The sequence below is a fragment of the Felis catus genome, chromosome B2 (genome assembly GCF_018350175.1).
Source record: "Felis catus isolate Fca126 chromosome B2, F.catus_Fca126_mat1.0, whole genome shotgun sequence".
NCBI lineage: Eukaryota > Metazoa > Chordata > Mammalia > Carnivora > Felidae > Felis > Felis catus.
Genome location: NC_058372.1, coordinates 1,657,472 through 1,683,249, shown reverse-complemented (window position 1 = coordinate 1,683,249; position 25,778 = coordinate 1,657,472). Strand labels below are relative to the sequence as shown.

General features: G+C 47.5%; 1 protein-coding gene, 1 long non-coding RNA gene and 1 other non-coding gene across 13 annotated transcripts; 2 read left to right on the top strand and 1 right to left on the bottom strand.

The window, feature by feature from the left end:
- Positions 1-268: 268 nt before the first annotated feature.
- Positions 269-350, top strand: TRNAL-AAG. The gene has a single exon. It is a non-coding gene; the product is annotated as a tRNA-Leu (tRNA).
- A 225-nt stretch (positions 351-575) lies between these two features.
- Positions 576-20,069, top strand: LOC109499513. Of its 8 annotated transcripts, XR_006598553.1 has the most exons (5): positions 594-731; positions 12,028-12,830; positions 13,036-13,184; positions 14,913-15,988; positions 19,855-20,069. It is a non-coding gene; the product is annotated as an uncharacterized LOC109499513 (long non-coding RNA). The 8 variants fall into 8 exon arrangements; XR_006598557.1 differs by lacking the exon at positions 14,913-15,988; XR_006598555.1 differs by lacking the exon at positions 19,855-20,069 and having other exon boundaries at positions 15,730-16,181.
- Positions 8,018-18,201, bottom strand: ZNF311 (zinc finger protein 311). 4 transcript variants are annotated; one of them, XM_023254666.2, is made up of 7 exons: positions 17,728-18,200; positions 17,020-17,303; positions 16,664-16,733; positions 13,076-13,152; positions 12,608-12,734; positions 12,146-12,250; positions 8,018-10,631 (listed from the first exon to the last, which is right to left on the bottom strand). In XM_023254666.2, exons 2-7 carry the CDS (start codon positions 17,026-17,028, stop codon positions 9,247-9,249), a joined length of 1,773 nt encoding a protein of 590 aa, XP_023110434.1. In that variant the 5' UTR covers positions 17,029-17,303; positions 17,728-18,200; the 3' UTR covers positions 8,018-9,246. The 4 variants fall into 4 exon arrangements, with proteins under 4 accessions (XP_023110434.1, XP_023110436.1, XP_023110433.1 ...); XM_023254668.2 differs by lacking the exon at positions 17,020-17,303 and having other exon boundaries at positions 17,728-18,201; XM_023254665.2 differs by lacking the exon at positions 17,728-18,200 and having other exon boundaries at positions 17,020-17,672.
- Positions 20,070-25,778: the final 5,709 nt, after the last annotated feature.

The following is a 25,778-nucleotide window of genomic DNA, read 5'->3' as shown; positions in this document are numbered from 1 at the left end:
ACCAAACTGCCTTCGTTAAAGGTGCGGGTCATGGCAGCCCCGCGCCTGCGCAGAGCAGACGCGGCGCAGCATAGCAGCCGATCTGCTCTGTGACGACACAGAGACTGCTACGCCACCGCCGCCCGGCTCCTCAGGGACTGCCTGGTCCCCGCCCGCAGTGAGGGAGGCGGGCTGCCGGTCAGAGGGCGGAGGCCTAGCGAGGCGGAAGTCTCCGGCGGCTGCTGTTCACGCCTCTAGGGGGCCGGGAGGGAGCATGTGCGCCGGAAGTGGTAGCGTGGCCGAGCGGTCTAAGGCGCTGGATTAAGGCTCCAGTCTCTTCGGGGGCGTGGGTTCGAATCCCACCGCTGCCAAGGCTTCTTTTTCTTTCTTCAAGCGCAGTGTGGATCGTTCCCACATCCTGAGTCAGGCCCCTTTTTCTCCTCCTTTGACTCGTGTTTACTCCGGATACAGCCGCAGCCCGGCCAGGAGGTGCTTTTGTTCTCGCGGTCCTCAGTACGAACGAAGGACGGTACGACAGACTCCGGCATCCTTTTGTACCTCGAGTCACATCCTCCGACGCCTGTGAAGGAATAAGATGTGTCCAGAATGGCCCCGGATCTTCCTGAGGCCCCGGCAGCCGGCTGTCTCGTGTCTGGAACCCTGTGCAGATCCGACAAGAGACCCCCGCGGAGGGGGTACTGGTCCCATGACAACGGACACACCCGTCAGCGCCAGGTGCGATCCGGCGACAGGTGTGTCTCACCCAGCGCCGGGTGCCTCCCAGCTCCAGGTGCTCCCCAGCGCCAGGTGCCCCCTAGCGTCCGGTACGTCCCAGCGTCGGGTACCGTCCAGCGTCGGATGCTCCCTAGTGGCGAGTACCCCGCAGCCGCAGGTGCCCCCCAGCGTCAGGTACCCCCAGTGCCGGGCCCCATCGCCGAGTGCCCCCCTGCGGCGGGTGCCATCCAGCGCCGAGTGCTACTTCTAGAGGCGATCCCCTCCCCTCTGCGTGGTTTTCTGCTTCTTCTCAGCTGCGCCGCACGTCGCCGCCGCTTGGGGGCTCCCTGCTCTGAGCAGATCTTATGCACACAGGCCTCTTTTTCATCTTCTAGTCCTTAGTGTGGAAGCTGTTTTCTCCTGCATGCCTTCTCTGGCCTCCTTCTGCCTCCTATCAGCTACAGGGTTAGTATTAGGGAGGGGATATGGAGAAGAGCTCAGAGAACCTCCACCTCCACCATGAAGCTTAGAGTCCAGTGGGGTTCACAAGCATTACATAAGTTATTACGAAAATATGGTAACATGTCTACCTAAAAAGAGAGTTCGCGTGTGGACTTTGAAGTTCCGGATTTAGGACAACAGAGAAGTTAGAGAATAGCAGGGGCTCAGGCTGGATGGAAGGACACACACCACACTGTTCACCAGACTCTCCGTTTCTGCGTGCATTGTATCTGTACCGATTTCACTCCCCAGCAACCAATTCTCCGATTTTTTTGCAGACACCTATAAGGCCCACAAGACTGTACCCTGCTTTAGATGCCATTTGCAGGTTCCAGACCTCCCTTCTAGCTGACTGACCAGCTACAAATCAGGGGTTCCCGAGACTCCCTCCTCAGGTTTGATAATTTGCTCAAATGGCTCAGAACTCAGGCCCACATCTGACTTTCATTTACTGGTTTATTATAAACAACTGTAAGTCAGAAACAGCCAAGTGGAAGAGATGCACAGGGCAAGGTGGGCACGGGGTGGGGGGATCCGGAGCTGCCCTGCCCTCGCCAGGTGGGGCACTTCCCAGCACCTCCAGGCCTTCATCAGCTGGGAAGCGCTCCTAATTCTGTCATTTAGGAGTTTTTATGAAGGTTTCATCATGTAGGGATGATGGATTATAATCCCTAGCCCCTCTCCCCTCCCAGGAAGCTTGGGGATGGGGGTTGGGGCTGAAAGTTCTAGGCTTCTAACTATGGCTTGGTCTTTCTAGCGACTAGTCCCATTCTGAAACCTACCAACACGGCCTTGTTAGAACAAAAGAGGCTCCTGGCACCCAGGAAATTCCAGGGGACTTAGGAGCTATGTCAGGAAATGGGGACAAAGACCAACTATATATTTCTTATTATCCCCCAGAGCAGTAACTGCCCTTTCTCCTGGACTGTCTTTCAAGGATACTCATATAAAGAACAGCCTGGGAAGACAGAGATAGTGTCTCCATCTGGTGCAAAGGATAGATGTTCATATTGAGCTCCCTGTGCTCAGGGTGGCTACCCACTGTGTGTGCAGGCATCCATCTCAGCCCATCTGAGTCACCCCTGTGGGAGCTGGTGCTTGAGGAATCTGTAGAGGCTGAGAGCCTGGCTCTTGCTGTTACGGTGAGAAATAAAATGTCCTTTGCCTCTGTAGGGTGGTAGAATAATTCTTTGCCATAAGAATTATTTTGAGCTAAAGGCACTTACAAATACAGCTGCAAGAAGGGTGTTCTGACCCTCTCTTTTTTCTTCTGGAAAGGAGATAAAACCCGTATGTGGAAGATGTCCACCTTATATCCCAACACAAAAGTAGCATTCTTATCATGGAGGGCAGGAGGCTGAAGTTGAGAGAATTCTGCACGGACCTCCTTAAAATAATTTTTCCTTTAGCCTCACCTATTTTAGTTTCCTTTCCACAGTTGCTTCTCTGTTCAACCTAATGTAAAGGCATTTCAGTTTTGCCACTGGTTTGATATTCATTTCCTTAGGAGGGTTCATGTGTTGTGTAAAACTTACACGAGGTCAGTTTGTGTGTTTTTGTCTTGTTCCTGCCCTCTGTCGGGCCAGGTAAGGGTCCTGAGAGAGTGGAGGTAGAGTTTTGCCCAGCTTACATCTCTTACATCTCTTGTGCTCCGCCAGCACCCTTGATGCTCCGACAGGCTAATCTGTGTCTTTATCAAACTTGATAGATGCATGTTGTCAACCGGCAGAGAAAAGAGAAATTAGTGCTTTCACTTTTACATGTTAGTGTTTAGATTGTAGCACATAAGTACAAGCTGCAGTTCGCATCCAGGGATTACAGTTCTGCAAAAGGACCCAGATGTGAGGAGTACATCAGGGGTCAGCCAAACAGTCATCATCCTCCTATTGCTGTTTCCATCCTTGTCCTTTTAAACACTGGTCTTTTCTTCCTTCTTTGGAATTTGTGCACCTATCCCACAGCTGATTTCTGTCTTCCTTCCTCTCTGTACTGTGCACTTTCTCCTACTGAAACAGGTATGAAATGATGATGCCATTGATGAGATATCTGATGTTTGCCATCTCGTGCAATTTGATCGTACTGGATTTGTTAGTTACCTTATGTTTTCACTTGATTCGTTTCCTGCCACCATTGGATATTTCCCCCTAATTCTTCAAAATAACAGTGACACTCCTAAATACTCTTTCCCAAGTAGCCAATGCATCAGTTATTATTTTTCCCTGGAGATCTTTCTCTCAGCCTTCTCTGCCTCACTGATCTGCCTCACTGATGCTGCCGGGGTCAGTGGTTTGCCTTGGCTGCTTCCTTTTGCAAGTTTGCTTTTTGGATATTTATTTATTTGATTGATTGATTGATTTTATTGATTTGTTTGGGTGGAGTGTATGATAAAATAAGCATGTGAGGTAAAGTTTTTGAGACCTTTCCTGTCTTTAAGATACCTATTTTACCTCCTAGTGGGCTAATCCTTTGAGTATAGAAATTGAAGTTAAAAACATGTTCCATTAGGATTTTGAAGGCATTGCTCTATTGTCTGTCATCTTCAAGTGCTATTCTTGTTTATTCCCAAGCTAATCTATTTTCTTCTCCTTTGTATTTGACTTTTTTTTTTTTTTTCCTGCCTGAAAACTCTGGAAGTCTTTCTTTTATGCACAGGATTTTGTGATTTCTCATTGGTGTGTTTGGTGTAGATGTTTTGCTGTTCATTGAATTGTGTGCTAGGCAGGGCTTTCTCTCTAGGAGCTAATTTTCTTACGTGATTATGTTGATAATTTCCTGTCTGTTTTTATTGTTCTTTTGGAAATTCTACTAACTGGGATCCCCAGACTGCTCCTCTAGGTTTTTTTGCTTTCTTTTTATTATATTTTATACATTAGAAAAGATATCCAAGTATAAAAATTTTGAAGTGCAATATTAAAATGAGCACTTTTGAACTTGTCACTCAAAATCTAGAATTGTACCATCTCACACAGTATCAACTGGCCACCTATGGCTACGGAGCACTTCAAATGTGGCTAGTGTGACTGAGGAACTGAATTTTTAATTCTAACTATTTAAAAGTTAAATTTAAAAGACAATTCTGCATTCTGTTATTGGAAAACTCTTTTTTTTTAATTTTTTTTTCAACGTTTATTTATTTTTGGGACAGAGAGAGACAGAGCATGAATGGGGGAGGGGCAGAGAGAGAGGGAGACACAGAATCAGAAACAGGCTCCAGGCTCTGAGCCATCAGCCCAGAGCCCGACGCAGGGCTCGAACTCACGGACCGCGAGATCGCAACCTGGCTGAAGTCAGACACTTAACCGACTGCACCACCCAGGCGTCCCTGGAAAACTTTCAAGTATGTTTGGGACAACTTGGCTTTGTGAGTTTATTTCTCAACTGTGAGTTTTAGGAACGCGAGCACAGGTCTGGCACGTTGTCTCTGCCGGCCCGGCCCGGGCTAGAACATTGCTAAGATGTTCACACCAACTATGAACCTCTCTCTTACCCTATCACTGATTCCTTTTGTCACTGACTCCTTATCATTCCTTTACTTAAACAAATAATCTACACTTATGAATAGATCACTAATCAGAGTATTATTTTGTTTTCCATGTTTTCGAACCTTGTGAAAATGGCACCAAACTGCACGTTGTCTTGTGGGACTTGCCTTTCCCGTTCGACAAGAACGTCCGCTCTCTACCCATGTTCGTGGGCACGTTCACCTCTGTGACATACTCATTCTTTAAATCTGGCAACGTTTGTTTCCCTACTTACTGTTGGTGAACACTGGGCTGCTCCCGGGGTTTTGCTACTATGAGCAGATGTGCTGTGAAGATCCTTGCACGTGGCTCTCGGTGCGTACGCGCAGGACCCTCTCAGGGCGCATTCCTGGGAATGGAACCACAGAGTTGTAGGGCATGGTTCAGCTTTCCAGGAGAGCCTGCTTGTTTCCCAGTGTGCCTGCATCAGTTTTCAGCGCGGCCAGTGAGTACCACAACTCTGCGTCCTTGCCAAAACTTGGTCAGGTCCGTTTTATCTTTCTCAACCTAGCGGAGTCTCACAGCCGTCACTGTGCTCAGAGTCCCTGGTTACGAGACTGTACACCCTTTGTGTGTGGTCATCACTCGGTTTCCTGTGAAACACTTCTTCATGCCTTCTGCCTGTTTTGAGGTTGTCTTTTGCTTATTGACTTAAAGGAGTTTTTATATAAGGTCAAACCATATTAAACTGCCACTATTCAACCTCTAAATATGGCAGTTCATGTGACTAACCCTAAAACATTTTGGATGACAATTATTTGCCCAAGTATGTGAGTTCAAAATGTTTTTTCAATTCACGAGAAAATTGTACTTTCCTTTTCTTTATGGTGAATTTGATGAAATAAATTCATTTTAATCTAGTTGAATTTATCAGAAATTTTTCTTTAAAAGTAACCTTTTTGGTGTCTTGTTTGAGAAATCTTTTCTTGACCTGAGGGTATACAAATATTGTCCAAAATTTACTTGTAAAAGGATAAAAATTGGCCTTTCATAAGGCAAATTCTTGGCTAAGAATTACATTGCAATATAAATTATAGAATCAGTTTGCTATTTTCCACAAAAATGCACTCTTGGGATTTTTATTTAGGTTGCAGTGAATGTATTGATCAATTTTGGGAACTGACATTTTAATAACACCGAGTCTTCCAATGCATGAACAAGTATAGTCTTGGCCAACAACAGTCAAATCAGTCTTGAAGAAAAAGAAATAGGACTTCGTCTACCAGATGAAAAGATATTATAAAGCTGTGGTAATTAACCAGTTTGGCATTGGTGTAAGGATAGGCAGTCGACCAATGGAACAGAAGGGGAGGCTAAGACTTCCAGACCCTAACCCTCCCAAACCCCTCTTCAGTGTGACTGTGTCTTCCTAGAATTCTGCTAGGGTCCTGCCACCTGCTTGAAAGATCCTTTGCTGACTCTCAGTCCCGCAGTGAGAAACCCCGCTTCCTGGCTTGAACTCCAGGAATCTTTTGAGGTTTCTTGAACATTTAAAAATAAACTTCGTGAGAAAGCACTAAAGAAATTTCAGGTATTTTGTCTGGTGGAAAAAGAAGTGTTTGATTTGTCTTGAAAATTTTGAAAGAGTATCTTGTGAGAAGTGGGTTAATATTGCTCTGTAATGATCCCAGGGCATCGAACTGCACCCACACGTAGAAGCTACAGAAAGAGGGGGTGCCTGGGAGTAGGCTCAGTTGACTGAACATCTGACTCTTGATTTTCACTTAGGTCATGATCCCAGGGTTGTGGGATTGAGCCCCATGTCAATGTGGAACCTGCTTAAGATTCTCACTCTCTCTAAAAAAAAAAAAAAAAAAAAAAAAGCAGCAGCAGCTACAGAAAGACATTTCTGTACGTGGGTGATTTTAAATCTGAAACCTGTATCTCACTCCTTTTGAAAAATGAGTGAAGTGGGCATTCTCTACTTCCTTTGTGAAGGTCAAGTGAAAACAATCTTGTTATATCAATGTTTAGTGTGAAATTTTTCTCAGATTTTGCATTTAGAATGTAATTAGGTTAAAAAACTATTAACCTGGTGGTTTTTAAGTAAATTATAACTAAATCAATAACTCTAGTTTTGGTAACTCCTCAGAATTAGTTACAAGAATCTTAGGGTTTTAACACTAACATGTTTTGTTATTCAACTATGCTGCTCACCTTTGAATTCCTTCCACATCATTCAGGCCAAACCTACTACCTAATGGCAGACCTCTTTTAAATGTACAGACTTTTCCCAAAGGTAAAATATCTGAACTTTCTTCAGTGTTTCTTCACTGTATTCATTTTAATGCTCAGGAAACACCAGGAGATTCCTGGAGTTTAAGCCAGTAATGGAAGCTTCTCACTGCAGGACTGAGAGTCTTTCCAGCAGGTGTCAGGATCGTAGCGGAATTCTAGGAAAGCATAGTCATGTTGAAGATGGATGGGTGAGGGTGAGTCTAGAAGGCTTCTATTTGGGCTCATCAATACAGAGTCCTCTGAATTCTCACAACAGATTGTCAGGCTGGCCATGCCGTGTGGTTAACTGGTGTCTGAAATGTAGCTCTCCAGTCAACAACACAAAACGTCCACGCTCGAGGACGGTCCAGAACTTAAACGGGATTTGTCCTGTTGCCAGATTCTGTTAAAACTCATTGGAGAAGGGAGATGAAGGATTGCCTCGTCAGGTTCTGAAGTTGGGCTGAGGACTTTGAGCCCCAAATCCCAATATACACCGTAGCGTGTGGGTGCAGAAATAAATGTTATGAACATGTATATGCATTTTCCAAGAGCAGGTACCTGCTGTGAAAAACAAAACCTCAGATTTTTCAGGAAAGCATGATATTTTGCCATCGAGCATTAAAGTACAACATGTGTGCACATGTGGGGGAGAGTGCTGCTGGTATTTGACCATCAAACAAACGGTCCTCAGACTCAAAAAATTATTGGAAAACCACTGCCAGTGCTCCAGACATACCGTGAATTCTGTCCTTAGGTCATGTTTTCTCACCCAGAAGCCACGTATCCAGAATTTTCTCCTCCATAGAGACAATGTCATTGAGTTATGTCTTTAATGTTTTCATCTTGGCTTTCACTAATAAACTAGGTAAGAAATGGCCACATAAATAAAAAGAATTTTTTTGTAGAAACTGAGCCTAAGGAACAATGTTTCAATCCATCCTTTTTAAAGATGAACCATATTGTTACTAGAAAATTGCATCTCTTGGACACTTTGTCCTTCAGTATTAGATAACCTGTAACCATTTCCCAAAGCGTTTTCTGTGATACAGGAGCCCACTAAGATGCTTCAAACAGGACTGTGGTCAGTTTTGGAAAGCAATTTTTTTTATTGTTCTTTCAAGGTTTAGAAAAGATATTAGCATATCATAAAGTGAGAAGTCTTTAATTAAAAAAGCCACCCCTAGCCAGCCTTTCCTAAAGTCATTCTTTTAAAAAACTTAGGGGTGCCTGGGTGGCTCAGTCACCGAGGTGTCGGACTCTTGGTTTCGGCTCAGGTCATGATCTCACAGTTTCATGGGTTCGAGCCCCACATTGGGCTCTGTGCTGACAGTGCAGAGCCTGCTTGGGATTATGTCTCCCTCGCTCCCTGCCCCTCCCCCACTCACGCTGTCTCTCTCAAAAATACACTTGAAAAAGTTTAACGTGTAAAACACCTTTGAGAAATGTTGGATAGCCCATTGCTCATCTTGTCCCCTCTCCCTGCCCGCCCCAGGAGCTGAGGAACTTAGAACTACATTTAATTCTCAGTTATGGTCATTATGCTAATTATGTTGACCTGAGCATCTTCTAGGATTTTCAGTCTCTGATAGCCTTATTCACCGTGGGTCTTAATTCTGTTTGTAGAAAGTACTTGTGACGTTTGAAGAGTAAAAGTATAAAGAGATATTGAAAAATGTGAAAAAATAGCCACAAATTTCTAAGACACTTGAAAGAGCATTTCATCCATCACAAATAAATATAGCAAATCTTTAAGAAATGAACACGTTGACATCTTGATGTATTTATAGGAAAGTGAGATGGGCTTTGTGCTCTTTCCCATGTAAACTGTTACTTGAGCAGTGCATCCTGCTTAGGTCAGATTTCTAAATCTGCCTTCCTTTCCCATCCTGACCCCACATGGGAAGTACCATTCAGTCCTTAAGTTAAAACAACACAGAAAAACCTTGCTAAAAAATGGTCAGTGTTTCATCAGGTAGAACACGGTGGGTGCTGAGCTGAGTTGTCGCTTCGCATCTAAGACGTGGTGCGGGCGAGTCTGAGTGTGGAGGGGTGGGGGTGGGGGGGCGTTGGTGCAGAACCACCCGGTGAAGTGACCCTGAACGAGTGTCCTCTTTTCATGCCTTCGCTTCCTCATCCCACAGGGCAGTTGTGTGGTTAAGTGAGTTGACGCGCGGCAAAGCCTTGGGCTACTGGGCAACGCCCTGGAAGTGAGTCCCTGAGCAGCCGGGTCAGGACGGGCTCTGGGGATCCCAGTCAGGGAGGGGCCCGAGAACCGGGAGGCACCAGTGTGCGGAACCCCGGGTGCTGGTGGTCAGTCCCCGACCACCGACAGGGTCTGCGAGGCCGATCCTGGGGCGAGGGCTGCCCCCAAAGTGCCGTCCAGCTCGTGGGTTCTGCGCGCCGGGTGGATTCTTTTCTTGTGTCCGGTTAGATTGGCGCTCACCCGGAACGCTTTCCCACACTGCTCGCACTCGTAGGGCCTCTCGCCGGTGTGGACGCGCTGGTGCCCGAGCAGGGCCGCGCGCTGGCGGAAAGCTAGGCCGCACTGGCTGCAAGGGTAGGGCCTCTCGCCCGTGTGGATCCGCCTGTGTTGGGTGAGCACGGAGCTCTGGGGGAAGGCCTTCCCGCACACGTCGCAGGCGAACGGCTTCTCCCCGGTGTGGACCCGCTGGTGGGCGGTCAGGTTGGACTTGCCGCTGAAGGCCTTCCCGCACTGGGGGCAGGCGAACGGCTTCTCCCCGGTGTGGACCCGCTGGTGCACGGTGAGGCAGTGCCGGTCCTGGAAGGCCTTTCCGCACAGCCCGCACGGGTACGGCCTGTCCCCGCGGTGTCCCCGCTCGTGGGCGCGGCGCCGGCACTCGTGCCGGAAGGCCCTGCCGCACTCGCCGCACCGGAAGGGCTTCTCCGGGGCGGGGGCCCCCCGGGACCCGGCCGGCCCCGCGCGCGCGTGCACCCCCGCGTGCTTGCGGAGGTCCGAGCGGCGGCGGAAGGCCCGGCCACACTGGCCGCATGTATACGGGCGCTCAGCTGAGTGCACGCGCGCGTGCTTGGCCAGGTCGGAGCTCCCGCGGAAGGCGCGGCCGCACTGCGCGCAGCCGAACGGCCTCTCCCCGGTGTGGGTCCGGCCGTGCGCGGTCAGGCAGTGCTTGAGGCCGAAGGCCTTCCCGCACACGCCGCACCGGTGCGGCCGCTCCGCGCTGTGGACCAGCCCGTGCCGGCGCAGGCGGCCCCTGCTGCCAAAGGCCTTCCCGCACTGCGCGCACGCGTGCGGCCTGTCCCCGCCGTGCTCCCTCCTGTGCCGGCACGCGGCCGCCCTGCTGCCGAAGGCCTTCCCGCACTGCGCGCAGCCGAAAGGCTTCTGGCCGGTGTGCGTGAGCAGGTGCGCCGCCAGCTGTCCGCCGGTCCTGAAGGCCTTCCCGCACTGGGCGCACGCGTGCGGCCTCTCTCCGGAGTGCACGCGCTGGTGCAGGACGAGGTCCGAGCGGCCGCGGAAGCTCTTCCCGCACTGGGCGCACGGCCGGGGCCCCTGGGCTGGGCGGGCGCTGCGCGCTGCGGGCCGGCCAGTCCCCCCGTCCGCTCCTGGCGACCTCCTCGGGGACCCAGGCTCCGGGACCCAGACCCCTCCGCGCTCCAGGACACGCTTCGCCTCCGGCCCGCGGCGGTCCCCGTTCTCAGGCCGCGTGTGGTCCGCCGACACTGAAAAGAGGAAGCAAACACCGGGGCGAGTGGAGCCGGGTCAGGACCGGGTGATCTGACCGCCAAAGGCTGGGGCGGGTTCGGTAGTGGCAAGTTCCCAAGGACCGCGCTGTTCACACTGAATAAACCTGATGAAGATCCTTGCACACCTGCTCGCTCCCCAGACTCTCCAGAGAAGCGAGTGGCAAATCCAAACGCCTGCCCACCTCAGGCAGGAGACGCAGCCTTCAACCCTGTCCCTCCTGGACATTGTACAAGTTACCCCCGTGGGGCCTGTCTGCCGTATGACTGCTGCCGGGGTAGGGCGGGGGAGGGGGGGTCTGGGCCGGTGCCGACCCAAGCCGGACCCCCGCTCCCTGGACTCCGGGCTCGTGCTCCCTGGACTCCTCCCTGGACTCCGGGCCTGCTCTCTGGACTCCGGACCGTGCTCCTTGGACTCCTCCCTTGCGTCTGGGCCCGGCTCCCTGGATTCCTCCCTGGACTCTGGGCTAGCGCTCCCTGGACTCCTCCCTAGCCTCTGGGCTCGCACTTCTATCCAGAGCCCCAGCCGCTCAGGGGAGGGAAGGCGTGGGCACATGGACTGAGCCACTGGGAAGGAAAGTGGGCCAGGGAGGGAGGGGCGGAGGGACAGAGGCAGGCAGACCCACAGGGGGCTGACATGCCCAAGTAGTACCAGTAGTATGAGTAGTACCATAGTAGATGTGTGTTTACAGAAGCCGGCAGGGGTTAACTCTTCCTGCTGTCAGTCTTCCCATGACCCCCGCCCTGACCTGTGCCCTCTACTTCTAGTGCCGGGTCATCAGGTCATTCCGGGTTGCTCACTGCAGCCCCACCATCTGTGTTCTACTCTGCTTCCAAAATCTTCTTTCAAAAAATAAGGTCTTATCACGCCACTGCTCCGCATAAAATAGTTCGGGGGTGCTCCACAGTAAACCAAACAGAGGGGGGTAAAGCCTGCAGCTCTGGAGTGGGAGCATCTAGCCTGAAATCCTAGCTCCATTCGGGGCGCTCCACAGTGAACCAGACAGATGGGGGTGAAGTCTGCAGCTCTGGAGTGGGAGCACCTGGGCTGAAATCCTAGCCCTGACACCTAAGGGAGGTGTTGCATGTGTCTGTGGCCAGACCACCCAGGTGAGCACTGTGTGCATCCACCTCAGGGCTCAGAGCTGAAGCGTGAGGGGGACAGGGAAAGGAAGGGTCAGAAGCCCAACACGGGGAAGGTCCTGAAGGAAAGCTGGAGGCTTTCTGGGCACTGGAGTAACTGATCCACAGAAGGGAGACGGATTCTTGGAGCCTTTCAGAGGACCACATTGCAAAGGGGCCTGTTAGGGTGCACAGAAGCAATTAATGACAGGATAATTGTCCGATTTGCTGCTGTTTGTTTTCTCTCCATTAGGGTTTTCTAAGTGGACTTCCTCCAGGAGGGTGAGGATGGATGACGCAGCACTAAGAACATACTAGAACCAGCTGTCACACGGCACACGGCTGGTGACTGGAGCTTCCCCGTCACTCACCTGGGAAGGAGCAGGTCAGGAACCCCCAGTCCTGCAGGTCCTCAGCGCAGGGCACGGCCCCTTGCTCCAGATGGGAGATGAGGGGTGGCTTAGGGCAGGCAAGGCCTGCTCGTGGAGAAGGGAAGTCAGTGTGCATAGCAGATCACCTCTGTCCCAACACCTGGCCTTGACCCTTCTGCTCACACTGCAGAGGAGAGTGTGAGCAGGGGGGAGAAAAGGGTGTACTTGGGGGGGTCTGCCAAGGTGTAAGCAAGCATGTAGGGATGACCTCAGAAAGGTCACGCTCAGAAGGGCAGAGGAGGAGACCCCAGGAAGCAGTCACTTGGTTGTATTTTCCCCGTTGTGGCTGCGAGGCAAGAATGAGGGCTCTGACTTTCACTGGGAGGCCCGGAGACGTCAATAGACAGCAAGTAAAGAGTAAGGACAGGAAAAAGGACTAAGCCAAGCATGGGGTGTCCTCACCAGCCGACAGCATGTTGCCATAGTTCTCCAGCATCACGTCAGTGTACAGGTGCCTCTGGGCGCGGGTCAGACACTGCCACTCTCCGCTACTGAAGCACACGGCCACATCCTCAAACGTCACCGCGTCCTGCAAGGATATGCTCCCGCTGACCCGGAGGAAACCCCAGTCCCCAGGAAACAGACGCAGAAGAAGGGATTCTCAGGAGGTTTCTAGAAATGAAAGGTGGTTACTGTTCCACATATATTTGGGGTTGCGGTGGAAGGGGGCATAGGCTGTGCACAGCGAAAATCATGACCGGGAACAATCCACAAATGGTGTGGCATCCAACAAAATGTTCCTTGTGAGTGGAATGCCTGGATTGGGGGGGGCGGGGTCAGGGAGCGAGTGAAAACGAGGCCGTATTCAGGACATGGTGCTGTATTTCCAGGAAGGATGGAGGGGCCTCAGCTCGCCTGGGCCCCACTCACCGGTGTGGTATTTGCTCCTGGCCGGTCTCCGTGGCTTCCGTCGTTGGCAAAGGCAGGATGCTGAGGAGCCCGCAGGGCTGAGGGAAGAGAAATGAGTCAACTTGGCACGGTATTGATGAGACCCTATGCTTTCCTCCTCTTCCCTAACGTGCAAGTCTAGACCACACCTTCCCCTCATTTCTCCAGCCTGTTTCCAGTTTGGGCAGCAGGCCATGGCACACAGCCATGCTGACGGTAAATGCTTGCTCTCCCTCACCTACAACGTGGTTTTCTGTGGTCGCTGTTCATCCTAGAATAACCTCGCCTGTCCCCAAGCCCACATCACTGACTCCTGGCTCGTTCGATGACCTTGTTCCAGGATCTGAGTGTTGAGGTCACTTCCTCCAGAAGGACTAGGGATGGGGATGGATGGGGGTTGGCCCACAGCTTGTTCCTTTAGGTAACTTACTAGCTGGCCTACCTCGGGCCATTTTCCCTCGTTCTTATTAGAGAAGCAGCACGTGTCCCGACTCTGAGTCTCCCGTTAGCTCCTGGCACGGAGCCACCGTCCCCTCACCGTGCTGCAGTGCACGCAGCGTATGCAGCATGTGGTGTCCAGGTGTCTGGGGCAGCCCGTAGGGCACTTTGGCCCTCCACCTCGGCCGGCCCACATAGCTGGCTAGGGAGCCCTAATTCACTCCTCAGGGACCAGCTCCACCTTTCCTTAGCTTGTGTTTGCAGTGACTAACCTTTCTAGAAAGTTCTTCAACACATCCCCAATCCGAGTCTGAGCAGTCTCTTTCAGAAGAGACCAGGGAGATTGGTCACCAACTGATAAGACTCTAGGATCACCCTGTGGACTTAGGTCCCCAAAATTTCATTCCAATTTTACCAAAACTTCAATTTAGGAGCAAACTGGTTTCTTCCCAGAGAAATTTCCCAAGAACATTGTTCTTTGGTTTAGACCTGGGCTGTGTCTCAGTCCTCATGGGTCCTGCTCTCTTGTTCCATGTCTCACCTACAAGCCCACGCATTCTGTGGCTGTTGGTCGCACATGGTCCCACACCCATTGGGCTCACAGCAGAGGCAGGTCTGCTCTGCAAGGATCCTCATGACATCAAAAATGTAACCTCCCAGCTCGGTTTTTTGTTCAATCCACATTTTATTTATTTTCTTCTTTTTTTTAATGTTTATTTTTGAGAGACAGAGAGAGAGATTGGATGTGAATGGGGGAGGGGCAGAGAAGATCTGAAGCAGGCTCTAGGCTCTGAGCTGTCAGCACAGAGTCCGACTTGGGGCTCAAACCCATGACCTGTGAGATCATGACCTGAGCTGGAGTCAGACACTTAACCGACTGAGCCACCCAGGTGCCCCTCAATCCACATTTTATTGTGAATGTTTTCAAATATACAGAAAAGCTGGAAGAACTGTTTGGTAAACATCCACATACTCCCCACTCATGTTCCACAATTAATGTTTGCAATGAACCTCTGTCTGTCTAACTAGCCCTGTCTCTACTAATCCACTCGTCTTTGCTGAGTTTCAAAGTAATGAAGACATGAGCAACTTTACCCCAAAACACTTTGTCCCATGTATCATTAACTGGGGTTCAGTATGTGTTTACATTCTTGTTTTTGAGTAAATTTACATACACATTTATATACACATACATACACAAGTCGTAAGTGTACCATTGGCTGAGTTTTGACAAAGCACAGCCCTATTTGGCCCAAAGTCCCCTCCAGAAACGTCCCCGTTGGATTTTGACTATCTTCTTCACAGATTGGGATAGTCATTAAGTCATAGTGGTTCTTCTTTTAAAAAAGTGTTCATCATGCTATTTTTTTTTTTTAAGTAGATTCCGTGCCCCATGGGAGGCTTGAGCTCACGACCCTGAGTCCAAGTCATGTGCTGCACCAACTGGGCCAGCCAGGTGCCCCCAAAGTTTTTTGAACTGTGGCACAGAATATGTGACAAAATTTACCGTCTTAAGCATTCTTAAGTGTATGGTTCAGCAGTGTTGAAAACACACAATGTGAGTCATCTCCACAACTTTTTCATCCTGCAAAACTTAAACTCTCTATGCATCACACAACCTGCCTGTGTCTCTCCCTCCCCAGTCCCTGGTCACCACAGTGATTCTTAGGCTTTATTTTTTAGCTTTAGATTTTGAAAGGTCAGTTTCTGCCCTCAAGTTAAAAATGAATCTGGGACACAGGCTGTGTGCTCACGACATGAAACTACCTTGGTCAGCTCAGGCTGCCCTAACAAAATACCCCAGGCTGGCTGGCTCACTTCTCTCAGTTCCGGAGGCTGGACGTTCAGATCCAGGTGTCGGCCCCTCCTGGCTTCCGTCCCTCTCCTCTCACATGGGAGAGACAGAGTTCTGGGCCCCTCCTCATATAAGGACACTACTCTCTTCATTGCCATCCTTATGACTTTATCTAAACCTCATTTCTTCCTGAGGCCCCACCCACCTCTCCATATCATCACACGGGTTCAGGGACATGTGCATTTTGAGGGGACACATTCAGTCCATAACAAAACTATTTGTTAAAGCTGGGCACAGATAGTATCTGGGATGAGACTGATTCATTTATGATTCCTTATACAGTAGAAATGTCAGGATTTCTCCTTTGGAAGTGCCAATAACATACTTTTTTTTTTCATTGTAGACAATAAATACTAAAAGCCTACTTTCGAGGTGCCTGGTGCCTCGTCCTCTGTCCAAAGGTCGGTGCCATTCAGGGTCTGCCTGTAGGACTCCAGAATTGCTAAACGCCAGGCCCTGGGTTTTACTTCCAGCAGCCACGTCTATACAGCCTTGTCCACCTTCCTCTGCACATGTCCCATCAAAGAGCATTTCTAAACCCAGCCTCGCATTTTCCCAAAGCTTCACAAGACCTTTGCTCCTTCTTGGCCAGTTGTTTCCAGGTACTCATTCTATACCTTTAAAATCTCAGGGTTCCAAAAAGGTTACAGAAGTAAAATTACATACACTCAAAATTTAAACGTTGGTAAAACTGGTGGGTGGGGTAGGAGTTACTGAATTATTTAAGTTTTATGCACACATATATGCTATTTATCATATGTGTCAAGTTGTACATAAAACAAGTGATTGAATGCATTCCATTTCCTTGATAAACTGCTCTGAAGTACCTTAAAAAACTTTTTTTTAAAGTTTATTTATTTTGAGAGAGACAGACAGAAGGGGAGGGGCAGAGAGAGAGGGAGAAAGAGTCAATCCCAAGCAGGCTCCATAGTACTGTCAGCACAGAGCCCGATGTGGGGCTTGATCCCACAAACCATGAGATCACGCATGACCTGAGCTGAAGTCAAGAGTTGGACACTTAACCGACTGAGCCACCCAGGCATTTCCGGCTTTGTAGAGTCTTTTATTATTTTTTCCAAATTTGATTTAAGATGAGGGCAGAAACTGAATAATTTAGTTTCTCTCAATACTGATCCAAGCCTAGTATAGAAAAAATAGAAGGCTTCCAATAAATGCTCAGTAAGGAGATTTCCAGGCCCCAGGAAGCACCCTGCCCACCATGCCCCTGCTCCATTTCAGCTGCCAGGGCCCCTGGCACAGCCTCCTGTGCGCCTCACCTCCTTCCTGCAGGAGCTCGGCATCGGGGGCCCGCTGGTGTGGTCCGGAACTCCCGTCTGGCAGCATCACCTGTCACAAGGCACAGAAACACTCCGGGAGGTTAGGAGGGAGGGGAAAAAGCTCTGGCCAGCTATGAAGGTTTGTCCGTGGACGTCAACTCCCAGAAATATCAAGAGGGGCGAGGAACTCAGGGACTCGTCCCTGAGGAGAGACAGAAAGGGCATCCCATTACTGTCTGTCACTGGAAAGCTTAGGTGGTCGCCAGGCCATCCAGGAAACGCAATACTTCACAGCAGAAAACCTTACCTCTCCTCCCCCCCCCCCCCCCCCATGCTGCAGACCCTCCTTTTCTCACCCCCAGCATCCTTCCCCGGCTTTCTGTGGTCTTCCACCGCTGGCCAGGTCGTTCGCTGGCTGGGCGAGGCTCCCGCGGTCAGTTCTGGCCTTGCCCAGACGTCACGGTTTGACGTGGCCTGGGGGACGCCAGCGGCCTTCTGGGACACACGTGTTGGTGGTGCCCGCCAGAGGCCCCCGCGGACCCCCAGGGCAGCTGCTATTGGGCTTCATGCGTCAAAACCTGCCCTGGACTCGGGGCCTGTCAGCAGCACTGACCTCGCTGTCATCTCGTACCTTGTTTCCCTGCGTATTCGAGGGCAAGGGACAGGGAGGAAGCTGAACACCGCAAAGAGGGGGAGCCACTGAGGGTTCAGGACGGGAAGGCCAGCTGGGGATGTCGCGTGCCCGGGAATCCAGCCTCCTCCCTTCCCGCCTGGTCCGTATCGCCTCTCGGGGTCTCCCGCCTGTCTCTTCTCAGTACCGCAGTCAGAGAGGCCTGTCTACAACCTGGGCGGCTGAGTTCCGCTCCGCCTAAAACCCCTGGTGTACAGTGTCCGCCTTACTCATACACAGCGGCGCACAAAGCGGTGTAGTCTACACAGTCCCACGACTCCCCTCCCAGGTCCACCCTCTCCCACCGCAGGGCCTTTGCACTGGCGCTCCGCCCCCCTCTCCCCCACGCCCCCCCCCCCCCCCCAGCTTCCCAAGGTATCCCGAGAAGACACACCCCGGGGCCCTGTGCTCCCCGGATCCCAACGCCGCACTCGCTGCGTCTTCGCCTGCTCAGCAGCTCTTCATCCCGCCGCGACGCGCGGGGCTAGGATGCGCACACCACGTGCCCCGCTAACACCTGAGCTCTGCCCACCGTGCTCGCAGAATCCCCGTCTACACCCGCGCCCGCGGCTCAGAGAGTGAATACAGGCAGGGGCGCGGGCGACAAAGACGAGCGAGGGGCGGCTGGGGCCACAGGAGCCAGGGGCGGGGCGGGGCAGGTGTGTGTGGGGGAGACTCGCCGACCCGGCCACAACCCTGGGGCCGCCCCTGGGGCGGCTCGAAAGCCCGCCGCTGCGTCCCCGCCCCGCGCGGGGTGGAGGCACCACTCTCCCCGCCCAGGTGTCTCCAGGCGCCCAGAGACCCGGGCACCTGCGCTAACTCCGCTTTCTGGTCCTCCGGAACCACTTCCGGCGACTTTCTAGGAAGCGCCACTCGCTGGTGGGAAGTCGGCTCCGAGTCCCGCGGGGCCCCTCGCGCATGCGTCCTCGAGCCACGCGCGTTCAGAGGCCGCGACCTGGGCGGTGGCCGGCGCGTCCGCACAGCGATGATTTCGCAGGAATTTGGAGACAGAAATAGGTGAAAAAGTCACTTAATTAGGAACCCAAATCACGAGATAAATAATGGGATGCCCTTTTCCAAAACTTAAAAACTTCCTTGTGAAAATTTAAGCCTAGTTGGAAGTTGGGAGAAGGTTGGGAGAAGACTAATGAACCCGAATGGGCTCATGACTCAGATTTAACAATAAATAAGATTCGGATTCTGGTTTGGTCTGTTTCCCTGCCGTTTTCCATGCAAAAATATTTTAAAGCAAAACCCAAAGATGCTTTTTCAATTTTGTGCTTTTCAGAATACATTTCTCCCCCAAATTTTAAAATTCTAGTTAGTTAATATACAGTGTAGTATTGGTTTCAGGAGTAGAATTCAGTGATTCATCACTTACATACACACCCAGTGCTCATCACAAGTGCCCTTCTTAATGCCCATCTCCATCTAGCCCATCCCCCACCTCCCTCCGTCAACTCTTTGTTTTCTGTGGCTAAGAGTCTCTTATGGTTTGCTTCCCTCTCTTTCAGAATGCATTTCTTAAAAAATATGGACATTTTCTGACAACTACAATGCCATTATCCCACCTAACAAGTTCCTGGTTTCCACTAAATACTGAGTCCATGCTAAACTTGTCCAAATACGTAAAGCATGCTTATTTTTTAATCAAGATCCAAAGTCTACATGCTTTTTTTTTTTTTTTTTTTGGTTCTTTTAATTTTCTTTTAATTTAGATCTAGAATAGTACCTTCTTCCATTTTCTATTCCATGCCCCCTGAACAAATTGGGTATTTGTCCTAAATGTTTCACATGCTGCTGGTTTTGTCTATTTGTGTCTTCATTTATTACTCTAGCCTTGTATTTCCTGTTAGCTCTAAAAGTTTGGTTCAAGTTTGGTTTACTTTTATGGGTAAGAATTATTTTTAGGTGGGGCTATGTACTTCTTTTTGCTTTATATTGGGAGGTGTATAATGTCTGACTTGTTCCACACTCTGTGATGCTAAGATTGTTCACTGAGTGCAGCTCTTGATTGTTGTGTCTGTCCATGTGTAGTTCCCTACCAATCTTTCGTTTGGTGGTTTCACTTACCGATCTTTGCCTAAATCAACCATTTCATCAGGGGTTGCAGAATTGTGATTTTTCTAAGTCCAGAGGTCTTGTCACATTTATGAACAGAAATTTCTTTAAAAAGAAGGATTTTCTCTCATTAGCCTATCAATTCAGGGTGATTTGATTATTCTGAAATAACCATACAGGAATAAAAGTAAATACTTTCTTTTAATTTAACTGCTAGTATTCAGAGTAAATAGTTGTTTGCCCTAGGTGCCATGACCATGTGTTGGCCATCCTTTGAAATGGCTATCAGTGAACCCTTCCAGGATTCTTTTCCTGTGTAGCTCCCGTGCCTATTGTACCAGAACTGGTTTGTGTTACCAGTTGAATATGGCAGAAGCGATGTTATGTTGCTTCTAATGTTTTGTTAAGTTAAAAAAGAGACTGTGGCTTCCAGCTTGATCTCTCTCTCCTTCTCTCTCAGATCACTCACTCTGAGGGAGGCCAGCTGTCACATTGTGAGGAGTGGCCCACATGGTGAGGAAATGAAACCCCCGCCAACAGCCATTTGAATGAGTTTAGAAGTGCATCCTCCAGCCCCCAGTCTAGCCATCAGATGACTACAGCCCAGATCACAGACTCAAAGCCAACAGTTGAGCTGCTCTCAGATTCCTGATCTGCAGAAACTGTGCGAGGTAATAAACATTTGATGTTTGATTCTGAATTTTGGGGGTACTTTGTTATGCAGCAATTGATAACTACTTTTTTTTGGTTCTCTCTTTTTGAATATCATTACAAATGCATCGTTTTTTTCTCTTCCTTTTTTCTTCATAATTAATTAGTTAATTATTTACATCCAGGTTAGTTAGCATATAGTGCAATAATGGATTCAGGAGTAGATTTCAGTGATTCATCCCCTATGTATAACACCCAGTGCTCATCCCAACAAGTGTCTTCCTTAATGCCCCTTGCCCATTTAGCCCATCCCCCCTCCCACAACCCCTCCAGCAACCCTCAGTTTGTTCTCTGTATTTAAGAGTCTCTTATGTTTTGTCCCCCTCCCTGTTTTTATATTATTTTTGCTTCCCTTCCCTTGTGTTCATCTGTTCTGTGTCTTAAAGTCCTCATATGAGTGAATTCATATGATATTTGTCTTTCTCTAATTTCGCTTAGCATAATACACTCTAGTTCCATCCACGCAGTTGCCAATGGCAGGATTTCATTCTTTTTGATTGCTTAATAATACTCCGTTGTACATATATACCACATCTTCTTTATCTGTCATCAGTTGATGGACATTTGGGCTCCTTCCATACTTTGGCTATTGTCGATAGTGCTGCTATAAACATTGCGGTGCACGTGCCCCTTCGAATCAGCACACCTGTATCCCTTGGATAAATACCTAGGAGTGCAATTGCAATAGAACTACCTAAGGTAGTTCTATTTTTAGTTTTTTGAGGAAACTTCATACTGTTTTCCAGAGTGGCTGCACCGTTTGTGTCCCCACCAGCAGTGCAAAAGAGATCCTCTTTCTCCACATCCTTGCCAACATGTGTTGTTGCCTGAGTTGTTAATATTAGTCATTCTGACAGGTGTCAGGTGGTATCTCATTGTGGTTTTGATTTGTATTTGCCTGATGATGAATGATGTTGAGCATTTTTTCATGTGTCTGCTAACCATCTGGATGTCTTCTTTGGAGAAGTGTCTATTCATGTCTTTTACCCATTTCTTCACTGGATTATTTATTTTATGGGTGTTGAGATGTTCTTTACAGATTTTGAATACTAACCCTTTATCTGATATGTCATATGCAAATATCTTCACCCATTCCATTGGTTGCCTTTTATTTTTTTTTTCCTTTTTTTTTTTTTTTAATTTTTTTTCAACGTTTATTTATTTTTGGGACAGAGAGAGACAGAGCATGAACGGGGGAAGGGCAGAGAGAGAGGGAGACACAGAATCGGAAACAGGCTCCAGGCTCTGAGCCATCAGCCCAGAGCCCGACGCGGGGCTCGAACTCACAGACCGCGAGATCGTGACCTGGCTGAAGTCGGACGCTTAACCGACTGTGCCACCCAGGCGCCCCAGGTTGCCTTTTAGTTTTGCTGATTGTTTCCTTCAATGTGGAGAAGCTTTTTATTTTGATGAGGTCCCAATAGTTCATTTTTGCTTTTGTTACCCTTGCCTCCAGAGACGTGTTGAGTAAGAAGTTGCTGCGATTGAGCTCAAAGATGTTTTTGCCTGCTTTCTTCTCCAGATTTTGATAGCTTTCTGTCTTATGTATAGGACTTTGATCCATTTTGAGTTTATTTTTGTGTGTGGTTTAAGAAAGTGGTCCAGGTTCATTTTTCTGCACGTGGCTGTCCAGTTTTCCCAGCACCATCTGTAGAAGAAACTGTCTTTATTCCACTGGGTATTCTTTCCTGCTTTGTCAGAGATTAGTTGGCCATACATTTGTGGGTCCATTTCTGGGTTCTCTATTCTGTTCCCTTGATCTGAGTGTCTGTTTTTGTGCCAGTGCCATGATGTCTTGATGATTACAGCTTTGTAGTATAGCTTGAAGTCTGGGATTGTGATGCCTCCTGCTTTGGTTTTCTTTTTCAAGATTGCTTTGGCTATTCAGGGTCTTTTGTGGTTCCATACAAATTTTAGGATTGTTTGGTTTAGTTCTGTGAATAATGCTGGTGTTATTTTGATAGGGATTTCATTGAATATGTAGATTGCTTTGGGTAGTATTGACAGTTTAACATTTGTTCTTCAAATCCATGAGCATGGAATGTTTTTCCATTTTTTTGTGTCTTCTTCAATTTCTTTCATAAGCTTTCTATAGTTTTCAGTGTATAGCTTTTCACCTCTTTGGTTAGGTTTATTCCTAGGTATTTTATGATTTTTGGTGCAATTGTAAATGGGATCAATTCCTTGATTGTCATTTCTGTTGCTTCATTATTGGTGTATAGGAATGCAACTGATTTCTGTGCATTGATTTTGTATCCTGCGACTTTGCTGAATTCATGGATTACTTCTAGCAGTTTTTCGTGGAATCTTTTGGGTTTTCCATATAGAGTATCATGTCATCTGCAAAGAGTGAAAGTTTGACTTCCTTATGGCCAATTTGGATGTCTTTTATTCCTTTGTGTTTTCTGATTGCTTAGGCTAAGACTTCCAATACTGTGTTGAATAACAGTGGTGAGAGTGGACAGGCCTGTCATATTCCTGATCTTAGGGGGAAGCTTTCAGTTTTTCCCCACTGAGGATGATATTAGTGTTGGGTCTTTCATATATGGCTTTTATGATCTTGAGGTATGATTCTTCTATCTCTACTTTATTGAGGGTATTTTTTTTTATCAAGAAAGGATGCTATATTTTGTCCAATGCTTTCTCTGCATCTGTTGAGAGGATCATGTGGTTCTTGTCCTTTCTTTTATTGATGTCATATATCACATTAATTGTTCTGTGGGTATTGAACCAGCCCTGCATCCCAGATATAAATCCCACTTGGTCGTGGTGAATAATTCTTTTAATGTATTGTTGGATCTGGTTGGCTAGTATCTTGTTTCGGATTTTTGCATCCATATTCATCACAGAAATTGGTCTGTAGTTCTCCTTTTTAGTGGGGTCTTTGTATAGTTTTGGAATCAAGATAATGCTGGCTTTGTAGAATTAGTTTGGAAGTTTTCCTTCCATTTCTATTTTTTGGAATAGCTTCAGAAAAATAGGTGTTAACTATTTAAATGTTTGGTAGAATTCCCCTGGAAAGCCATCAAACCCTGGACTCTTGTTTGTTGGGAGATTTTTGGTTACTAATTTAATTTCTTTACTGGTTATGGGTCTGTTCACATTTCCTATTTCTTCTTGTTTCAGTTTTGGTAGTTTGTATGTTTCTAGGAATTTGTCCATTTCTTCCAGATTGCCCATTTTATTGGTGTATGATTGCTCATAATATTCTCTTATTATTGTTTGTATTTCTGCTGTGTTGGTTGTGATCTCTCTTCTTTCATTCTTGATTTTATTTGGGTCCTTTCCCTTTTCTTTTTGATCAAACTGGCTATGGGTTTATCAATTTTGTTAATTCTTTAAAAAAAACAGCTTCTGGTTTCGTTGATCTGTTCTACTGGTTTTTTTTTTTTTTGTTTTTTGTTTTTTGTTTTTTTTTTGGTTTTAGTAGCATTGATTTCTTCTCTAATCTTTATTATTTCTTGTCTTCTGATGGTTTTGGAGTTTGCTGTTTTTTTTTTCCAGCTCTTTAAGGCATAAGGTTAGGTTGTGTATCTGAGATCTTTATTCCTTCTTTAGGAAGGCCTGGATTGCTATATACTTTCCTCTTATGAGCACCTTTCCTGTGTCCAGGAAGTTTTGTGTTGTGGTGTTATCATTTTCATTGGATTCCATGACTTTAAAAATTTTTTTTTAACGTTTATTTATTTTTGGGACAGAGAGAGACAGAGCATGAACGGGGAAGGGGCAGAGAGAGTGGGAGACACAGAATAGGAAGCAGGCTCCAGGCTCTGAGCCATCAGCCCAGAGCCCGACGCGGGGCTCGAACTCACGGACCGTGAGATCGTGACCTGAGCTGAAGTCGGACACTTAACCAACTGAGCCAGCCAGGCGCCCCATAAATTTCCTCTTTAACTTCGTGGATAGCCCATTCATTCTTTAGTAGGATGGTCTTTAATCTCCAAGTATTTGTTACCTTTCCAATTTTTTTCTTGTGGTTGATTTTGATTTTCATAACGTTGTGGTCTGAAAATATGCATGGTATGATCTCGATCTTTTTGTACTTGTTGAGGGCTGATTTATGTCCCAGTATGTGATCTATTGTGGAGAATGTTCCATGTGCACTGGAGAATAATGTGTACTCTGCTGCTTTAGGATGAAATGTTCTGAATATATCTGTGAAGTCCATCTGGTTCAGAGTGTCATTCAAAGCCATTGTTTCCTTGTTGGTATTCTGTTTAGATGATCTGTCCATTGTTGTAAGTGGGGTGTTGAAGTCACCTATGATTATGGTATTATTATCAATGAGTTTCTTTATGTTTGTTATTAATTGATTTATATATTTGGGTACTCCCACTTTTGGAGCATCAATGTTTACAATTGTTAGATCTTGGTGGATAGACCTCTTAATTATGATATAATGCCCTTCTTCATCTCTTGTTACAGTCTTTATTTTAAAATCTAGGCTGTCTGACATAAGTATGACTATGCCAACTTTCTTTTGGTGACCATTAGCATGATAGATGGTTCTCCATCCTATTACTTTCAATCTGAAGGTGCCTTTAGGTCTAAAATAAGTCTCTTGTAAACAGAATATAGGTGGATCTTGTTTTCTTACCCATTCTGTTACCATATGTCTTTTGATTGGAGCACTTAGTACATTGACATTTAGAGTGAGTACTGAAAAATATGAATTTATTGCCATTATGTTGCCTGTAGAGTTTGTTTTTGGTGATGTTTTCTGGTCCTTTCTAGGCTTTGTTGCTTTTTTTTCTTTGTGTATTTTCTCCTCTCAGAGAGTCCCCCTTAAAATTTCTTGCAGGGCTGGTTTAGTGGTCACAAACTCCTTTAATTTTTGTTTGTATTTGAAACTTTTTATCTCTCCTTCTATTTTGAATGACAGACTTGCTGGATAAAGAATTCTTGGCTGTGTATTTTTCTGATTCATCACATTGAATATATCCTGCCACTCCTTTCTGGCCAGCCAAGTTTCTGTGGATAGGTCTGCTGCAAACCTGATCTGTCTTCCCTTGTAAGTTAAGGACTCTTTTCCCCTTGGGTGCTTTCATGATTCTTTCCTTACCTGAGTATTTTGTGAATTTTACTGTGATATGCCTTGTTGATGGTTGGGCTTTTTTTTGTTAAATCTAATGGGAATTCTCTGTGATTCCTGGATTTTGATGTCTGTGTCTTTCCTCAGGTTAGGAAAGTTTTTTGCTATGTATGCCCACATAAACCTTCTATACCTTTTCTCTCTCTTCATCATCTGGGACCCCTATGATTCTGATGTTGTTCCTTTTTAATGAGTCACTGATTTCTCTAATTCTTATATCATGCTCTTTTACCTTAGTCTCCCTCTGTTTTTCTGCTTCATTATTCTCCATAAGTTAGTGCTCTATATCACTGATTTGCTGCTCTGCCTCATCCATCCTTGCCACTGTAGCATCCATTCGAGATTGCAGCTCAGTTATAGTATTTTTAATTTCATCCTGACTAGCTTTTACTTCTTTTATCTCTGCAGAAAGGAATTCTAATCTATTTTCAACTCTAGCTAGTTCGTGATTCTAAATTCTGATTCAGAACATCTTGCTGCTGTCTGTGATGAGTCCCTGGCTGTCACTTCTTTCTGTTCTTTCTTTTGTGGTGGATTCCTTTGTTTCATCATTTTGAAAGAAGAAAAGGAATTACTAAAGT